The sequence below is a fragment of the Macaca thibetana genome, chromosome 2 (genome assembly GCF_024542745.1).
Source record: "Macaca thibetana thibetana isolate TM-01 chromosome 2, ASM2454274v1, whole genome shotgun sequence".
NCBI lineage: Eukaryota > Metazoa > Chordata > Mammalia > Primates > Cercopithecidae > Macaca > Macaca thibetana.
The window spans coordinates 74,743,428-74,761,047 of NC_065579.1; the positions used below are offsets into that span (position 1 = coordinate 74,743,428).

Genomic DNA, 17,620 nt, shown 5'->3' on the forward strand with positions numbered 1-17,620 from the left:
GATGGGCAAAGCAGTCTACTACTGGGAGAAGACCACTTCCTTACTCTTCAGAAAGAGATGGAGGCTGGTCAGAAGCTTCACCTACAGAAATTCAGTAAGACACAAATAGGAATTCAGGGAAGCAGGGCTTAGCATGGATCCTCCTAGTAGGCAATCCTACCGTGTCACTCTCCTGTTCAACTTCTGGCTCTTGCATTGGCTCTAGTAGTAGTTTGAGGAAAGGAGTCAGGACTTACGGTCTCCCACCCTTGGTTAAAAAAAAAAAAGAAAAGAAAAGCAAGTCTCCTTACATTTCTTTTATATATTGGGTTTTTCCCCAAGACTATTTGATCAAAGTGTTCTACTGAGAAAACTAAAAATTAAAAACGTTGTAAACTCCTTGTCACAGTATTCAATTCCTTCATAACCTGGCCCATCCTAACGTGTCTAGATTCATCTTGTATCAACCCCTTCTTGGCACTTTTACCCTCGAAACTAAGCTATGTGCAGTTTCCAGAACATGCCGTCTCAGCCTCATGCCTTGGCACCAGTTGTATTCTTGGCCGGAACATCCTCACCTGATTGTCCTCCTGGGCTTCCTCAGTGAGGACTGTCTCCTCACAGTCCCATCAAAGTTTACAAGTAACATTATTTACAAATTCTACAACCTTGTTATAAAGTGTATAACCTTTATTTATAAATATTTAGGGCAAGGTTGTGTTACTGTGAACAGGCAAAAGACTATTTTTTTCATCTTCAAATTTCCAGTGCCTATCATAAAGTAGATTTTAGTAAATGTTTGTTGAATAAATCAATGAAAAAAGAATCACATGAAATTAAACACTACATGAATTGAAGACTGAAAACAATGTGGTTAAGAGGATAGACTTAAAGGATGGGGTTACACTGCTCAGGCTGAAATATTCACTCCTTCCTTTGGCAGCCATGTTACACTGAGCAAGATACTTAAAATGCCTCGCTTTCACATCTCTAAAATGGGGCTAATCATAGAACCTGCTTGGTTAGTTGCTGAGAGGATCAAATGAATTAATATATGGAAAGTATTTTAAAGAGTTCTGGCACATAGTAATCACTCATTTAGTGCTAGCTACCATTATTATTCTTTTTGATATGAATATAAAAAGTGTAACTAGAGAAACAGTTTACTTAAGGATCAAATCACTTTTGAACACACTCACTAGAATGTATGATATTATGGTCATAGAATTCTCCTGTTTTTGCTCACCCAGCATCTTTTCCACCCTTTTCTATAATAACGCTCAGGTTTTTCTTTGAGAAATCAACTGTCTCCAACTCTCAGTCCCTGCGGTAGGTTGCAGAGCCAGGCATCCAGCCCAGCGTGGACTGGAGAGTCAGAAATTGGCTCAGGGATGGGGATATGGTCCAAGCTGGACCACTGATACTCAGACTGGCACCTTTGCAGGGACTAATGGCAATGGGGTAGTGAAAACATGAGCCTGCAGCTGCTGTTGGGACGAAAGCAGAGCCCACAGATGGAGAGAGACAAAATCCTGATCATGTTAGGTGACTCTCTGCATCCTGCTGAGGTTTTTGTTGTTTTAATTCATACAAGCTGGTAAATTCCCTTTTCAGCTTCATTCAGTTTAGGTGGAGGTTTGGTACTACAACCTCAAATGTCCTGAGTAATCACAACCAGTCATTGTAAAGGGAAAAGCTTACAATATTAAGACTTAATTTCATTAAATCTTATATGCACCTCAAGGTGTCATTGTAATGGGACTACTTTACACTAGGAATTTTTATCCAAATGAAAATGGGGATTATTTACAGGGTTATCAAAAAAAAAAAAAATAGCTCCTTCACACTTGGTGGCCAGAAAGAAGTAAATACAAGACCCTAGAAAAGTGGTACTCTCATTTTGATGTGTGTGACACTCCGAAGAGTTTATAGAAAAGGCAGATTTTGAAGCTACCCCAGAAATCCTGCGGCAGGCCCAGGAATCTGCATTTCTCATGAGTACCTTAGGGGTGCTGACTGCCCACTGATGCTGATGGTCCACTTTGAGAAACACTACCTGGAAGGGTCTAGCTCCTCCTAGATGCCATAGGTCAATCTAGAGTGCAAAAATCCAGCTGAGAGGTAAACCCCAGACTGTGACAAAATGGGGGAAATTTCCATAATGATTTCATGAACTTAAGATCTTCAAGGCCTACTCTGAGTTTAAGCACGAATTCTGAAGCAAATGTTGGCAAATTTGGAAGTGTTTCAGCTCTAAAAATGGAAGGATATAAGCATTATATCCAGTTCTCTCAATGGCTATTTTATATAAAAAAGGAAGTGATATAGAATAAAAACAATAATTTAAAAATGGATTTTAGGCTTGTGGCTTTATCAGTTTCATAACAATAAACTATAGTAACTTTGTAGTAGGTCATAGCATACAATTAACAAAGATGACCTTTGAGAATTGATTTCAGTTTTTAACAGAGCAGTCATAATGAGTACAATTATAATAATTGGTAAGAAGCTTTTACAGCATTCTGTAATACACAAAAGACAACATGGCAAAATAGAATAGATTGTTTTCTAAAGGCACCACATGAGTTTCACAAAGGAAATTTTATGTTGACTGTGATGTGTAAGGGGGTGATACAAACGTCACTTGATGCCACATCAGACACCACAAAAATAAGAAAACCATTTCCTGATGTGCATCCATGTTTGCCTTTGTTAAAAGTCAGTGGTTAAATAATCATCAATGATGTGACTGAATCACAGAAACTATCTAGCCCTCCTCAATAGGAGTTCCCCAAGATAATTAAGCCTAAATACTATAAAGTATCCACTCTATGTAATGGATTGACACTCCTTTGCATGTAAAATGGCCTTACATCTGTACTCTCCTTGGGAGAATTGAGAAGACAGTCTCTCAAGTCATCTTCTGTAGGGCTTAGATGCTTAATGAAACCCAGTTTAGAAAGACTGACAGACATTCCTTAAGCTGACAATACATACCCTGGGAAAAATAACTGTAACTTTTAATTCCAAGCAAGGTGGTCTAGCAATAGTGGTTCTTGAGTAGTTTGTATAGTTTCTGGTTCTACTTGTGAGGCTTTAAATTGTTCAGAGTCATACTTTGAGCATCAATATGCATTTTATGCACCGAGATTAATGACATCAGTGGAACTCTCAACTGTAGTTCTTCAGAACCACACAATAGAATTTAATCTAGAGCATGAATGTCTTGGACTCCTTCCACAGCCATTAATTGTTAAACTGCCAAGCTCATGTCATTATGCAGAGATTCTATTCAATCCAAGGAAAATACAGTAGTATGACTTCAGCTGAATTGCAAAACAAATTCTGATTCGTCCTGTGGTTGGAGCTTTGTAAAATGTTTATATATTTATAATGGGTTTCTATGTAGAGACTGATAGTATCTGATCTTAATTTTTGTGTCAGATCCTGATAATTGACCATTCTAGTATCCACTCTCCCTTCATTTCTGACTAATAGAATCTGGATTTTTAACTAGACACATTAGTAGAATAAAAGACTATATTTTCTAGCTTCCCTTGCAGCTAGATAGGGGCAATGAAAACAGAAGTAGTAATGTTGAATGGAAGTAGAAAATATTTCACTGGAAGGGGCTCATTTGTACCCCTCTGCTTCTCCTGTTCTCCCTTTTCTGCCTGCCATAAAGTGTGATCAATGGAAACCCAGTAAATATCTTGAACCATAAAGCAACCATAACTGTGGATGCTGTGCATTAGAATGATGGAGGAGAAAGATAAAAACATCCTTCACTCTACCACATCACTGACATACATCCCTGGGCTGTCCACCTTTAGGCTCCTTTAACATGAGAGAGCGAGACACTTCTATTTTGCTTAATCTTCTGTTATTTAGAGTTTTCTTAAACCGAATTAATATAATGAACATGCAGTTTATTATTCAGTAAAGGCCAGGTGAATTAATAAACTAACTGGGACTAAATATTTGAACTTTTGCAACACCTGAAACTTAAATAATGTATTTAAGACAAATAAAAAGAATTAGTACTTGAACTAAATGGTAACAAATGTACAGGAACAAAATCTTTTACTCGTTAAAAATACATATAACTTAAAGAGGAATTTAGATAAATCGTAAGTCAGTACAATGTGTGGTGTAAACAATAATTAGTGAAATGTGTATTATGATAGGTAACTATCATATAACATATACTTATCAAAGGTAGCAAAGTGAGCCCAAAAGGTATGGGTTGAAGTTTGTCATACAGACATATTGTGTGTCTTTCTTATTTATTTATTTAGTTTTCCTATGTGTTTTTCTTATTTGATGCTTTTGTGTGACCCATTCATTCTATGTCTATTTATATTGAATAATCAACTTCTGGACTGAATGGAAGACTTTGGTCTTTCAGCTTTCATGTACAGCAGACAGACATCTTAGAAAAATCCCCAGGACAACAGAAAATTATTAACATGCCTTTGATGTCCAGTGAATCCTTTCAAGTCTGATTTTTGCTGTGTACTCTTGAAAAGGCATTAAAATATTTTAAGTAAGCCTAGCAAAAGGATAGAAAACATTAGATTGTATTTAAAATAAAATCTATTTCTTAGATTGCTTTTGATTATCTAGGCAGAAATTTTGTTTCAGTGTTGTTCTATAATGATAAGAATTTGTGTTTATTGTGATTATTTGATCAGTAATATTTTGTTTTGGGAAATATTCATGTTAAATATCCTACTAGGATCTTAGAGTCATCCAAGCTCCTGTCTACTCCAGTGGTAGGCAGACCTTTGGGAAAACAGTTAAGACTCATTTCTTCTGTATAATCTCAGTATTATTCATTTAATATCTTCAAATCCTTGTTCTGCATTCATATGCAAATATCTGTGGTTGTGCTTATGTAAATTATTGGCACACAGTATTCACTCTAACTACATAAGGCAGTGTGTAGGTATCACATTTAATTAGAGTGATGTACCCATGATCTCTTCAGTCAGCTACTGCATACTCTTCACGTTAAACACAAGTGGGTGAAAATATTAGATATTTAGGAAGATTATTTTTCTGGAAAACAATTTTTTTCTATCATTAACTTCTTTATTACAAATATACAGATGACCCTTCATTTACAATGGTTCAACGTACGATTTTTTTGACTAACAGTGGTGTGAAATCAACATGCATTTGGTAGAAATCATACTTCAAGTACCTGTATAACCATTCTGTTTTTCACTTTCAATATAGTAATCAACAAATTACATGAGATATTCAACATTTTATTATAAAATAGGCTTTGTGATAGATGACTCCTCAACTGTAGGCTACCGTAAGTGTTCTGAGCATGTTTAAGGTAGGCTAGGCTAAGTTATCATGTTCGATAGGTAGGTTATGTGTATTAAATGCATTTTCAACTTAGGATATTTTCTACTTATGATGGGCCTATCAGGATGTGACCCCGTCGTAAGTCAAGGAGCATCTGCATGGCTATAGGGATGGCAAGATAAAGATACTTACCCCTGTGACATCCATAACCTTAATGGCTGCAAGCTGGCCCGTTTTGACATGACGACCCTGTAAAGGAAAAATAATAACAAAAGATTTAGTTCTGATGACGAAGCAGAGCTTGCAGTGAGCTGAGATCCGGCCACTGCACTCCAGCCTAGCGTTCAATTCCAACCATAAAGAAAAATTGCTTGGATCAGTGCTGTACTATGTCAATGAGGGGAGAGAGAAAGACAGACACACACAGAAACACCATCTCTACTTAGTGGTTGTTTTGTAAAACATCCCCAGTCGCTTTGTTTATTTTCACAGTGGGTGTCAAGTCAAATAAAAGATGCAATGTTGAACAATTTGGTTCTGCTTCCTCTCCAAGGCATTTGACAAGAGCTTATGTGAGAGAAGGATTTACGTGGAAGGGGAGCTAGGCCTGCGTGGAAAATACACAAATATCTCTCTGTTAGAAAACACTTGGTAGATGAAGAAACTTTGGTTTCTTTCATTCTTAAAATATCCTGTAATGGTTTTAACTGGATATGATTCTGCTATAATTCACCTGAGATTGTTCATTTATCTTTATTTAAAAGGGAACCTAAAATAAAACAGACAGCAATCAATCCAAATTTGTGATCAAGGAGACAGTGTTGAACATTAGGGACTGCTTCCCCAAGGTGGGCACTTTTGGTCTTTAGAAGCACAGTGAAGCAGCAACCACATGGCAAAATCAGAAGCAAGTAGGGAGCGCCAAGGGGGCACTCTCAGAAGAGAATTATTTTCTCTTTGCTTGCTCCTTGAGAAAACACAATGTCTAAATGTGACTCTCAGACAACAGCAAAGATGGTCATACTCACTACTTTTACATGAATTTTATATATAGTTTCCAAAATACATTTTAGTTATTGCTGCTATCAGGCAATAAAATGCAGCTTCTAAGATCAGGGGGGTTCAAAACCTAGCTGCATGACCTTAGGCAAGTCCCTCAACCTTCCAAGCCTCAGTCTCCTCATCTCAAAAACTGAAATAATAATACCTAATGCACAGAATTGTAGTGAGAACGATATGAGATAATGTATACAAAGTACTTGACAGTGACATATGCAGATTAGCTGTCAGCAGATGCTGGTTGTAATTATGTATGGTCCTGTCTTCTGATTAATTTTAAATGTTGTCTTCCCTACTGAACTATATGTTTCCTAAAGGCAAGCACTGTGTCTCATCAATGTATTTCCAGTACCTGGAAAAGTAAGGGTCTACCCCATAGATGCTGTGGCATGTTTATGAATTAACAACAGATAAGGAGGCATATATAATTGTGGTGTGGAAAAAGTGATTGGCCTGGTATGATTTAGATTCAGTAGTTGAAGCTCATGAAAATGTGCTAGCTTAGTTGGATCAAATTTTTAAAAAATTGTGGTAGAAAACATTATTGGGTCAGTTTTGTAATTGAGAGCTCCTATATCTTCATGCTTTTGAATCTTTTCCCTTTTTCTGCTACTTCTCTCCCTTACTACCCTAATTTTCCCGACTCCGCTGGTCTTTTAACTTCTGCCCATTCCGCCTGCCCTCTTTCTTCTCACATATCTCAGCTTTAAAAATCTATTTACTCTGATTCTGGTAGTGCTTCCTTCCACTTTTGACCCCCATTCTGCTGCCCTTTTTTCCTCCTCACTGGGGAAAGAGCACAAAGAAGGAGACAGTAGGTCAGTAATCCAATATGGTCACAGATACAGCCCCTCACATTTATTTCAACTTTCCTGAAATCAAGGGAGGGGGTGGCGTGTTACCTTGTAAAGAGCCCTGGACCAGAATCCCAGAGGCCCAGTTCTTGCCCAGGCTCTGCCCATGACCATCAGGTGTGTCTGGGCCCTCATTTCCCCATCTACAAAATGTAGGGGGACTGGGCTCAGTGGCTGGTAGAGGGCAGTGAGTGGGTGTCAGCCCTACCAACTCTTTCCATCCCAAGGAGCATGTAGAAATTTAGTTTTCACAAGATTGATAGGGAGAGAAGTGCCACTGCTACAGAACCAGGAACACTAACTTTCTTGCAGAGCAGCAATGCTACCTTTCCTGCAAACCATGAGTCAATCTTGCACAAAGAAGAAGTAGCAACAGCGTCCTCTTTTGAGTCTGTGATGCCGTAATGATGACCCTTGCAAAGGAATCAACAGCTTTGTAACCAACAGTGGACTTTCAAGTAATGGCTATAAATCATGTCTTAAATAATGGCTTCATCTATTAAAGCACTGAAAGAGGGTAGGGGAAATGTAGGCAAATACAGAAGGTCTGTCTGATATTATATAGCTGATTTGCATTGAAATTATTGTAATGGTATGTGTAACAGGATACAGACAAACCACTGGTCACGGCTTGCAAGGCCCTTCAAGAGCTGACCCCCTTTCTGCCACACCACCTTGGTAGGCTCCCACTTGCTCTTACTCTGTGGACCTTGAGAACAAACAGTTTGCACTTCTGTAAATGTACTTTATTGTTTCTTGCCTCTCAGATGGTATGTTTTCTTGGTCTGGGGTGCCCTTTGCCTTCTTGACTCCTCAGACAACTTACTCTCTCTTTCTAGATTCAATTAAAGTACTCTGTCCTCTGATACCTCACTGTCAATTCCTCATCACTTCTGTCTATCAATGAACATGTCCCTGGGTGTATTATTCCAAGGACCTCAAAGGATTAATAGCCTTCTCTCCCTCTCTGGTCTTCCTTCCTCTCTTCCTTCCTTCCCCTGTGGCTCCATTTGCAGCCCAACCTTCTTCCCAAATAAAACCTTAAGTGAACTCCCCTGGTTCAAGCAGGGACTTGAGCACCCAACTCTAGTCTGCTCTGCCTCCCAATTCCCCTCATTCCTGAGGGAGTCCCTGAGGCATGTCTGCCAGCATGCACTTTGAGAGACTTTGCAGTAGTTTTTTTTTAAGTCCTTAAGAAGCAGGAAATCCTCTTTGAGTGAATAATTTGTTACAAGGACACCTCAACACCTAGTTCTTTCCATCAGCAGCGTAGGGCTGAGCTAGCCTATGGTACTGGCCCAAGGCCAGAGATGAGGCAGGATAAAAGTGACCTGTATTACATTTCAAACACAGGCAGTGGGCAGTTCTTGTGGAAATAAATAAAATATCAGCTCTTTTAAAAAACTTAAGTATACATGGCTTTTGTTGTTGCTATTGTGTCTTTTGTTTTGTTTTTGTTTGTTTGTTTTTTAAGTAGCCACTATGAAAATGACGGAAGGTAACACTGGAAAGGAAGACAACATTATGTTTCTTCCATTTCAAATTTCATTTCCCGGCTGAAACAGCAGTTCTCAGTGGGTCTGACAGACGACTGAATAATACGCCTTGGGATGGCAGTTTGGGCTGATGTGAGGTCCCGGAGGTGGAACAATCAGCAGCCTCAGCTCACTCGCAGGCAAAGGCATCCCCACGCTCCCGAGCAGGAAGGACGCTGAGCTGCCACACGTCGCTGATCAGGAAAGGGCCATGAAGCAACTTGCCCAGCGTGAGGTGTCTTTCATATCACCAGAGAAGATCAGGCCAAGTTATGATCCAGATTAAGGCAGACTTGCAGGGAATGGCAGAGAGTCAGCCTACTTAAAGCTCACTAGGAACCTGAGGCACAGTCATTGTAGGACAGTTTTTAAAGAGGCAACTTTATAAAATCAGAAATGAATTGAGTAGGAAGGGCCCCTAAGAGCCTAATCCAGTCCTCTCCTTTTAGAGATGAGGCCAAAATCTCACATCTAAACTCAGGACACTTTCTCCTCCATCCCTCTTCTACCATCCAGCTCCTAAATCACAAATTTCTACCACCAAACTTTTAAAATCATTTTTAAAACAAACTTTTAATATTTTACTTAACTTGAAATAAATATCAAATCAGTCATCTCTGCTTTACATAGGATTTTTAATAACTTATTTTTTAATAATTATTTTTTAAATTTGGGGGCAGTGCAGCAAAGGGGGATGTTATTGCAATAGAATTTTGAAGGGAAAATGTAATAGTACCCCAATTCTAACGTATTTTTCCATATAAGATAAATTTAAAATGCAAATATAGATGCCATCTAAATTTAGATCTAAAATACATGTTTCAAGCTCGTGCAGTGTTGCATGTCTGTACTCCCAGCTACTGAGGCAGAAGGATGGCTTGACTCCAGGAGTTTGAGGCCAGCCTGGGAAACACAGCAAGATCCCATCTCTAAAATGGACAAATGAATGAATGAAAAAAATATACATGTGCAACCAAGAACTGAAAATTAAATTCTGAAAAGAAAAAACTTCTAAAAGGAGACAAAAGAGTTAAAAAAAATTCTCCATGAAAATTAGAGAAAATGTCCTGTCAGATTGCAGTTGCTGAGTCATTTTTTTAATAAAAGGATGAACTAAATTATTTTTTTCCTACTGAAATAACCAATAATGGCAAAATCTAGTGAACACACTAAATCTAGAAAAGTAAAACTGATAATCTGATAGGACCCCAAGCCTAATGTCAGATAATGACCTAAAGCATAAAAAGCATATCCACCAGAAAGGAACAAGAAAGGCATCAAAACAAGGGAGGCAGAGCCTTGGGGCCACTCAGTGCTGGGGGCATGGCTCAGTCTGGTCCTCAGACACACGCACACACACACACACACACACACACACACACACTACTCTGCTCCCCTCTTCCCTTCTTCTCCCTCACTTTTGAGGCAATAAACTATGCTGATCCTTGTTCTACGTAAAATAATTCAACATCCAGGTGAAATCCAAATCACTCAAGTACGATTAATACAATACCCTACTCCTTCAACTCTTCCCTAAAATGAATGCAAGAGAAGACAACAGTTTTGTTTTAACAGCCATATAAGCTTCACCTCCGTTGCTGTTGTTATTTTCTAAGGAAGAGCAAGAGGGTTTTTGAGCTGCTAGCCTAAGGCTAGCCCGGAAGACAGAATACTTTCATTTCTAGGTCACCCACATACATTTATTTCTGGCAAAGTACATAAGCAAACCATCTTTGTTGAAAATTCACACATTCTCCCAACTATCTTCATCCTCCTGCCCAAGGACCCTCACACACAGGTAGAGAGTGGCTCATTCTCCTTCCTATCTACCCTAGATTTAATCTCCACTTTATTGAGGAAGTCTTCTTCAATTTCCTAATTGCAAATGCGTACTCCACCTCTGTGTTTCCGTAGCATCCTATCCCAACCCCACTGATCATAGCCAGCACATTTTTTTCTTCAAAACATGCATCACCAGAACCATGAAAATAAATCAAATCAAAACGAAAAAAAGCAGAATGTAGAATATGTAGTAATGGCAGCTGTTGTTTTATGGCTCACCTGTTCTGATTCTATCTATCTATCTATCTATCTATCTATCTATCTATCTATCTATCTATCATCTATCTATCATCTATCTATCATCTGTGTATCAATCATAGATGCTGCAGTGTACCACCAAGATTCTTGAGTACAGACTGAAGTACCTGACAACTCTCAGTCAGGTCCCTCTCTGGGAATGGCCCTTAGCCAAAGTGCCGCCTCTCCCAAGGTCATGCTCCGTCCTGGAGACAGGTGAAGGATGATGGCAACTTGGATTAGGATGGAAATGGTGGAGAATGTGGGAATGGACAGGAGGCCAAATGAAGAGAACTTGGGAACAGTTTGGATATGTATTTCCCTTGTGCCTTCATAGTGCTTGGCACAGCAGGGACTCAGCAAATATTTGCTGAAAAACAGACTCAATCAAGGCATGAAATTTGAGGGTTGTGTTTGGGTTCTTGGTACCATCCACATGTCTACATCAGTTTCCCTTACCCCCACATTTCCCCAGCCACAGAGTGTATGGGACCAGATAGGGTGGGGTTGTAAGCAGGAATTATAATTATTTTGCTCATAAATAAAAAGCTGGAAGATGAATTTAAGTGGATGAAGTTCTTTTAAACTCTACAGAGAGACCAGAGACCAATTTACTTTCCCTTTCCATAGATCACAGAGAAACCAGAAATTGGTTTTAGCTTTACTTCTGAGCTGTCATGATGATAGCAAAGGTGAACTCTGCTTTTCCACTCCCAGTTGAAACTAAAGGTTAGTTAATATCTATCTGGACATCTTTAGGAATGCTACCTTTCTTTGATACAATATGTCTTGAGGCAAAGAGGTAGACAAGACAACTTTATGAAAAGACTCCAAAGATCCTTATGATCAAGTAACATGGAACAGAGTATACTTGGCACGATGTCCATTCCTGAGTCTTCCCCAGGTTAAATGGAGCCTTTGTGTTTCCTTGGCCTACATGTGCCATTCATTGGTGGCTTAGAAACCCTGCTCTCCATATGTGCAGAACTGTGATTCAGACTTTATGGCTCCCAGACTTGTGGCAGAGGTAAAGCAAGGCACTGACTCAGATGGTACCCAAGCAATTACTCTCCATCTCAACACCACTCACTGTGAATTCCTTTGCTTGGCACCTCTGAGTGACAGAAAATGGATTGTTTTCAAGACTGTTCAGGGGTAGGCCAACCGAAAGCTGAGACTTGCTCACAGACAGGAAGTGGGGAAGAAGAGACTAGGTTTCATTTTTCTTTGTTAGAAACTAGGATTCTTCAGTCCTCATGGCTGCCAGCTTGGCTCAGTTTATAAATCAAAATGGATGCTTAACGGGAAAAAAATCAAATAGTCACAATTTTTAGCAGACAATAGTTAATGTATGCAGATTCCGTGGCAGGGAGCCTAATGCCTGTACCCAGGAAAGGCACGCACAGCTGAAGTGACAGCAGTGACGAGGCAGACAAGCTGAGGGGTGATGAGAGCTCAAAAGCAGAAGAGCCAGCCTCTGGGCCAGGGCCTTGAGCCAAGAACACACTTCCCAGTAACCTCCTCTCAACCCAAAAAATAAGCACAAAACCAAAGCTCTCACTGGCTCCCATCTAATTTATACCACAGAATTATCACAATCATCTGTGGCGTTTTAAAAATTTTTGATTTTATTCATTCATTCATTCATTTATTTATTTAGAGACGGAGTCTCACTCTGTTGCTCAGGCTGGAATACAGTGGCACTATCTCAGCTCACTGCAATCTCCACCTCCTGGATTCAAGTGATTCTCCTGCCTCAGCCTCCCAAGTAGCTGGGATTACTGGTTCCCACCACCATGCCCAGCTAATTTTTGTATTTTTAGTAGAGCCAGGGTGTTGCCATGTTGGCCGTGCTGGTCTTGAACTCCTGACCTCAAGTGAGCTGCCTACCTTGGCTTGCAAAGTGCTGGGATTTCAGGCGTGAGCCACCACGCCCGACCTCATCTGTGGCTTTTATACATTCATTTCTGGGAGGACTAACCCCCCTAGGTGTGGGGGCTCAAAGGATGGGGACAAAATATGTACATGCAGCCAACTCTTCAGCCTCTCCAAATATCCCACTCCTCCGCACCCAGCACAATAGCCTTCCCTATCCCCTGAGCCAAGAATGGCACCTGGGGCCATAAACAGCATTCAAAACCCTGGTACCTGAACACTAGTCCAAGGTAAAGTTTACACACAACTCCAGTAAAAGGTGAAAAATAAGGACCCAGTGGTGATTTTTTTCAGAAAACAAGAGGTATTCAACTTAAGTAGGATTCTTATTTTTGGTGTTAAAATGCCCATTTGGCGTGAACCCGGGAGGCGGAGCTTGCAGTGAGCAGAGATGCGCCACTGCACTCCAGCCTGGGCGACAGAGCTAGACTCCGTCTCAAAAAAAAAAAAAAAAAAAAAAGTTAACCATATATTGGTTCCCAGTTTTTTTGTTGTTTGTTTTTTGTTTTTTTGTTTTTGTTTTTGTTTTGGTGGTGGGTGGGGGGTAACAGAGTGAGATTTTAGTACTCCATGAAATCTAAGAATCCAGGAAAAAAGTTTTTTAAATACATGAACTTAGTGATAGTAGAAAGGTCAATAACCCTCTTAAGACACGAAAAAGGTTCTTAATACAACCTGTAAAATGTTAAATGTGAGGGCGTATAGCCCTTAATAACTTTAAATAACCTGTGTGAGTTGTATTGGAGCCCACTTCTCTCTCCTCTGGGTACCGTAAGTCCCTAATGCCCTTAAAATGCAGTCCCCCAGGCACATGGCTTCTACACACTAAAACAGAGAGCCCCTCAAAGGCAGGAACTCCACCTTAAACCTGTTTAATCCTCGGACATTGCCTGGGACAGCATCTTGCAAAGGGGGTAAGTGCTAAATCACACTGGAAAACATCCAGTTTCTAGGCCTAGTGAATCTTGTAAATTGCCACACATCACAATGAACAGAGATTCCTGTGATCCATCAGGGGCTACACCTGGCAGAATCTCGATAGAATTTGGGGAAATGTCTACTTACGAGTGTCAGAAGCTTAAGAAAAAAGAGGACTATAAGAATGGCTTACGGTGTCATAACTGGAGGGGAAAGCCACGTGATCTGATGTGAGTGTTTTGCTCGTCAAGGTTCTGTTTTTGTTTTCTTTTCCAAGTGTTAACTAAGAAAACTAGGTCGCTGAAATAGGCCCTGGAGGCTCACTAGAGACATCAGCATTCTGCATGTCATAATCACAACAGCTTACCAGAGGAAAGGGTCAGGGAGAGACAGATGCATCAAGAGAAAAGCAAGGTCCAGACACTGCCCTGCCAACATCCATTCACCTCTGCCTCCTCTTTTCCTGAGATGGTACTAACTAGAGGTAGGACGATGCAACTGTTCTTGGAGAAGGAGGGTTCATTTTTAAAGATTTCAAATCAATAGCTCCCTCTCTAAGGACTACTTTATGAGGCAACTCTGTCTTCCCCTCGGGACCTCTGGCAGACTCTTTGCTCGCTCCATCCCACCTCCCAGCTGCAGATTAAGAAGATATATTACATCCTCTCCCCTCGCCCTGCACAGGGTTGCCAAACGCAGCCCGAAGCCGGCCCCATTGTCTGAGATTTACAACCAGGTGATTGGGAGTGGACAGGGTTGGCTTTGGACCACAGACACGATAGGCTGGGGGTTGGGGGAAATAGATGATAATAATAATAAAAAGGCAATGCTGCGTTTCATTTTGCCTAATGTATGGCTTCGATAGGAAGCCAGTCCACCCACAGTGCTGTCTCAGTCATTTAATAGACTTCTGCAGCAGCAGCAGGAGCAGTCTCCTGTTCAGAAAGAAAAAGGACCACACTGGTGTCATGAGAAAAAACAAAGGCAAAGGACCACAGTGTTCCCAGCTATCATTCTTGGGGCAGCAGGAACACAAATGGGGACCCATTTGGCTCTTTATTTGGGCTTTTGATGAATAAACTCTCTCCCACAGTGTCCTCCAACCTCCAGCAGTTTTAATTAAAACAAAAGAAATGTCAGCAGGGAAAAGACTGGAATATAATTAGGGCCCACCAAATCTAAAGTAATACGGGGGGAAAAGACTAGTAATGAAAGGGAAGCTTTCAGGTTCTTACTAAATCCCTGCTCTGTTACTGACACAAAAATCAATTTCAATAGGCTTTAGTTGTATCTGAGCGGGAACACAGTGACAGATGAAATTTAGTGAGCAACTTACTGGAGTCATAATGATTCCCACTGAAAAAAAAAAAAAAAGACTACAGTGAGCACTCCCGGCCAAATGTCTCCCCTATAAGAATGGGTGTGTTTATTATACATACACGTAACATGTATGTTATTAAAATTATATCTAAAAATTATATACCTAAAACATATATAGGCTGAGTGTGGTGGCTCATGCCTATAATTCCAGTGCTTTGAGAGGCCAAGGCAGGAGGATCACTTGCAGCCTGGAACTCAAGACCAGCCTGAGCTACACAGTGAGACCCCGTCTCTACAAAAAAATTTAAAAATTAGCCAGACCTAGTGGCATGCACCTGCAGTCCCAGTTACTTAGCTGAGGTGGAAGGATAACTTGAGCCCAAGAGTTTGAGGCTGCAGTAAGCTGTTACTGTGCCACTGCACTCCAGCCTGGGGGACAGAGTGAGATCCGATCTTTAAAAGAAATTAAATAAAAAAGATAATATTGTACATATAGAAATATACTACATTGTAAATATGTACATATGGAGGAGAGAGAATTTTAAAAGCAGTTGTTTTTTTTTAATCTCACAAAGTGTAAATTATCTCTCTCAAACCCTTTAAAACAGTGGTTTTCAATGGGGCAACTTTGCTTCCCAGGGGACATCTGATGATGTCTGGAGACATCCTTTTATTGCTATGACTGCAGCTGCTGACAACTAGTGGGTAGAGGTCAGGGATGCTACTAAATCTTCATAATGCACAGGACATCACCCTTCCCCAACAAACAATAATTGGGTCCAAAATGTCAATGGAGTCAAGGTTGAGAAACCATGTTTTAAAAGAATTTGACATTTAATAGGTGTTCAATGAATGCTGAAGTCTATGAAATGACAGATTCTGCAGTAGGCACTAATATTACAAAGATCAAAAGATAAGGTCTTGACCTCAGGGATCTCCCATGGCTTAAGGGAGGCACAGCAGATGAATTGTTCTTTCTTTGCTTAGTAGAATCTTACAGGTGAAATCTTTTCTTAAACCCCAAAAATGTATGTTCTTTAAGAACACAGGCAATACTATACCCAGTGACTTCTGAGACCACTTTGCAACTGACTTTTGTGTAAGAGGCCAATTCTAAGACTTTCCCATTTAAGCAGAATATTCTAAATTTTTAAAAAACCTGATGAAGTATTATTAGGACTAAACAAAACTTGGTTTATTGTAACTGGACACAATTCTGGCTAATTATATTAATTTTAGAAAGAACATCCTATTTTCATTTTAAAACAATATTTAGGTCTTAACAAACTCTTAAAACTATAAGTAAACCTTCCAGGAGCTCAATGCAGAAACATATTATTTTGTTTGATTAAAATATAAGTCATGTGAACTTTTAAGCTAAAAATATAATGGTCAATGACAAGAGAATAAAGGTGTTTGCCTTTATCCAACGGATGTTCTTCAAATGCAGGGATATAGGAATCTTGCAATTGCTATAAGTGATCTGTTTCCAAGAAATAAGGAAAGCAAAATTCAATTTTTTAGGAAAAATAAATGAACAGCATTATTCTCTATCACTGATACCATTCACCACCTTTTAGGTACTTACGGATTAAAGAACTCAAGAGGGTCAAAGAATAACATCCAAATATAGACTCTCCAAAGTGTATGAAAGAAATAATTATGGCCTATTAATTGTTCCACCTGCAATAGCAGAAGACCCAGATCTCTGCAAAGGCTGAAAATCTCTCTCCCCCTCCAACAGATGTCTTCTGTGTCAGCACAGCCTGCATTTGCGATTGTGCTTTCTGAGCAAAGACCTGCACATTGTTCTTTGGGGAGGAGGGTGAGAGGACAAAAAGGATGTTAGAAAACTGAAAGTTGTTTTATAAATGCAGGATGGCTCTTACATATTCCTTATCTTTCAAAGTGATGGCCATCACAGACTACAGCAATTTGTCAGCAAACACATCCATCCCTGGGAAGCTAGTTGCTGGGAGTCAAGTGCCTCTCAGAAACCCGTACTTTCCCATCAGGACAGTAGTGCTGAGAACACTTTTGTCTGAAATCTTGGGGGAGGGAAGAAGGTGAAATATGATGACACACTGAGAAAGAACAAGGGCTCTTTCAAGTAAGTATGATCTGCCCCAAGCTCTGGGTAGGCCTGAATGGGAGTGTAGCTGACTAGTTAGTAAATGCATTGATTTATAGCTAAATTTAGCTGCGATCCAACTGTGACCTATCGGGTAGCTTCGTCTCAAGGAGGGTGAGTTTTCCCTGAGTCCAGTGAAATTCTTCTCTCTACCACATTTTCATGCCTCCAGTTTAGGTTGACTCATCAGGGATCGTGAGACGGGCAAGGAGAGCATCTTGCTGACTCTTGGCCATCTTCTCTTTTGAAGCAGGTATTTCACATAGTCTAGGAAAGAATTGACTATCTGTAGCTAGAGCTCTGCAGGTCCTATATAGGATGTGGAGGTTAAGAGGAAAGGCTTTGAAAGAGGTATGAGGTTCCCTTGGACTACTTAGTAGGTCTCGAGTTAAACCCTCTAACTGTGTAGAACTGATATAAAACAATTAACTCACTAGGTTGCAGTAGTAAGGATTAAATTACATATGTAGATACACTTGATAGAGTGGCTG

General features: G+C 40.0%; 1 protein-coding gene across 9 annotated transcripts in view; it reads right to left on the bottom strand.

The window, feature by feature from the left end:
- The window catches only part of TNIK (TRAF2 and NCK interacting kinase), a 408,855-nt gene that overhangs the window by 174,784 nt on the left and 216,451 nt on the right, over positions 1-17,620 (bottom strand). For 8 of the 9 annotated variants that reach the window (XM_050780052.1, XM_050780051.1, XM_050780046.1 and 5 more), the window contains exon 3: positions 5,491-5,547. In XM_050780052.1, the coding sequence (XP_050636009.1) occupies positions 5,491-5,547 (57 nt within the window). Of the gene's footprint in view, positions 1-160; positions 248-5,490; positions 5,548-17,620 lie in introns of those variants that run through there. The other variant, XM_050780047.1, reaches the window with a different exon arrangement.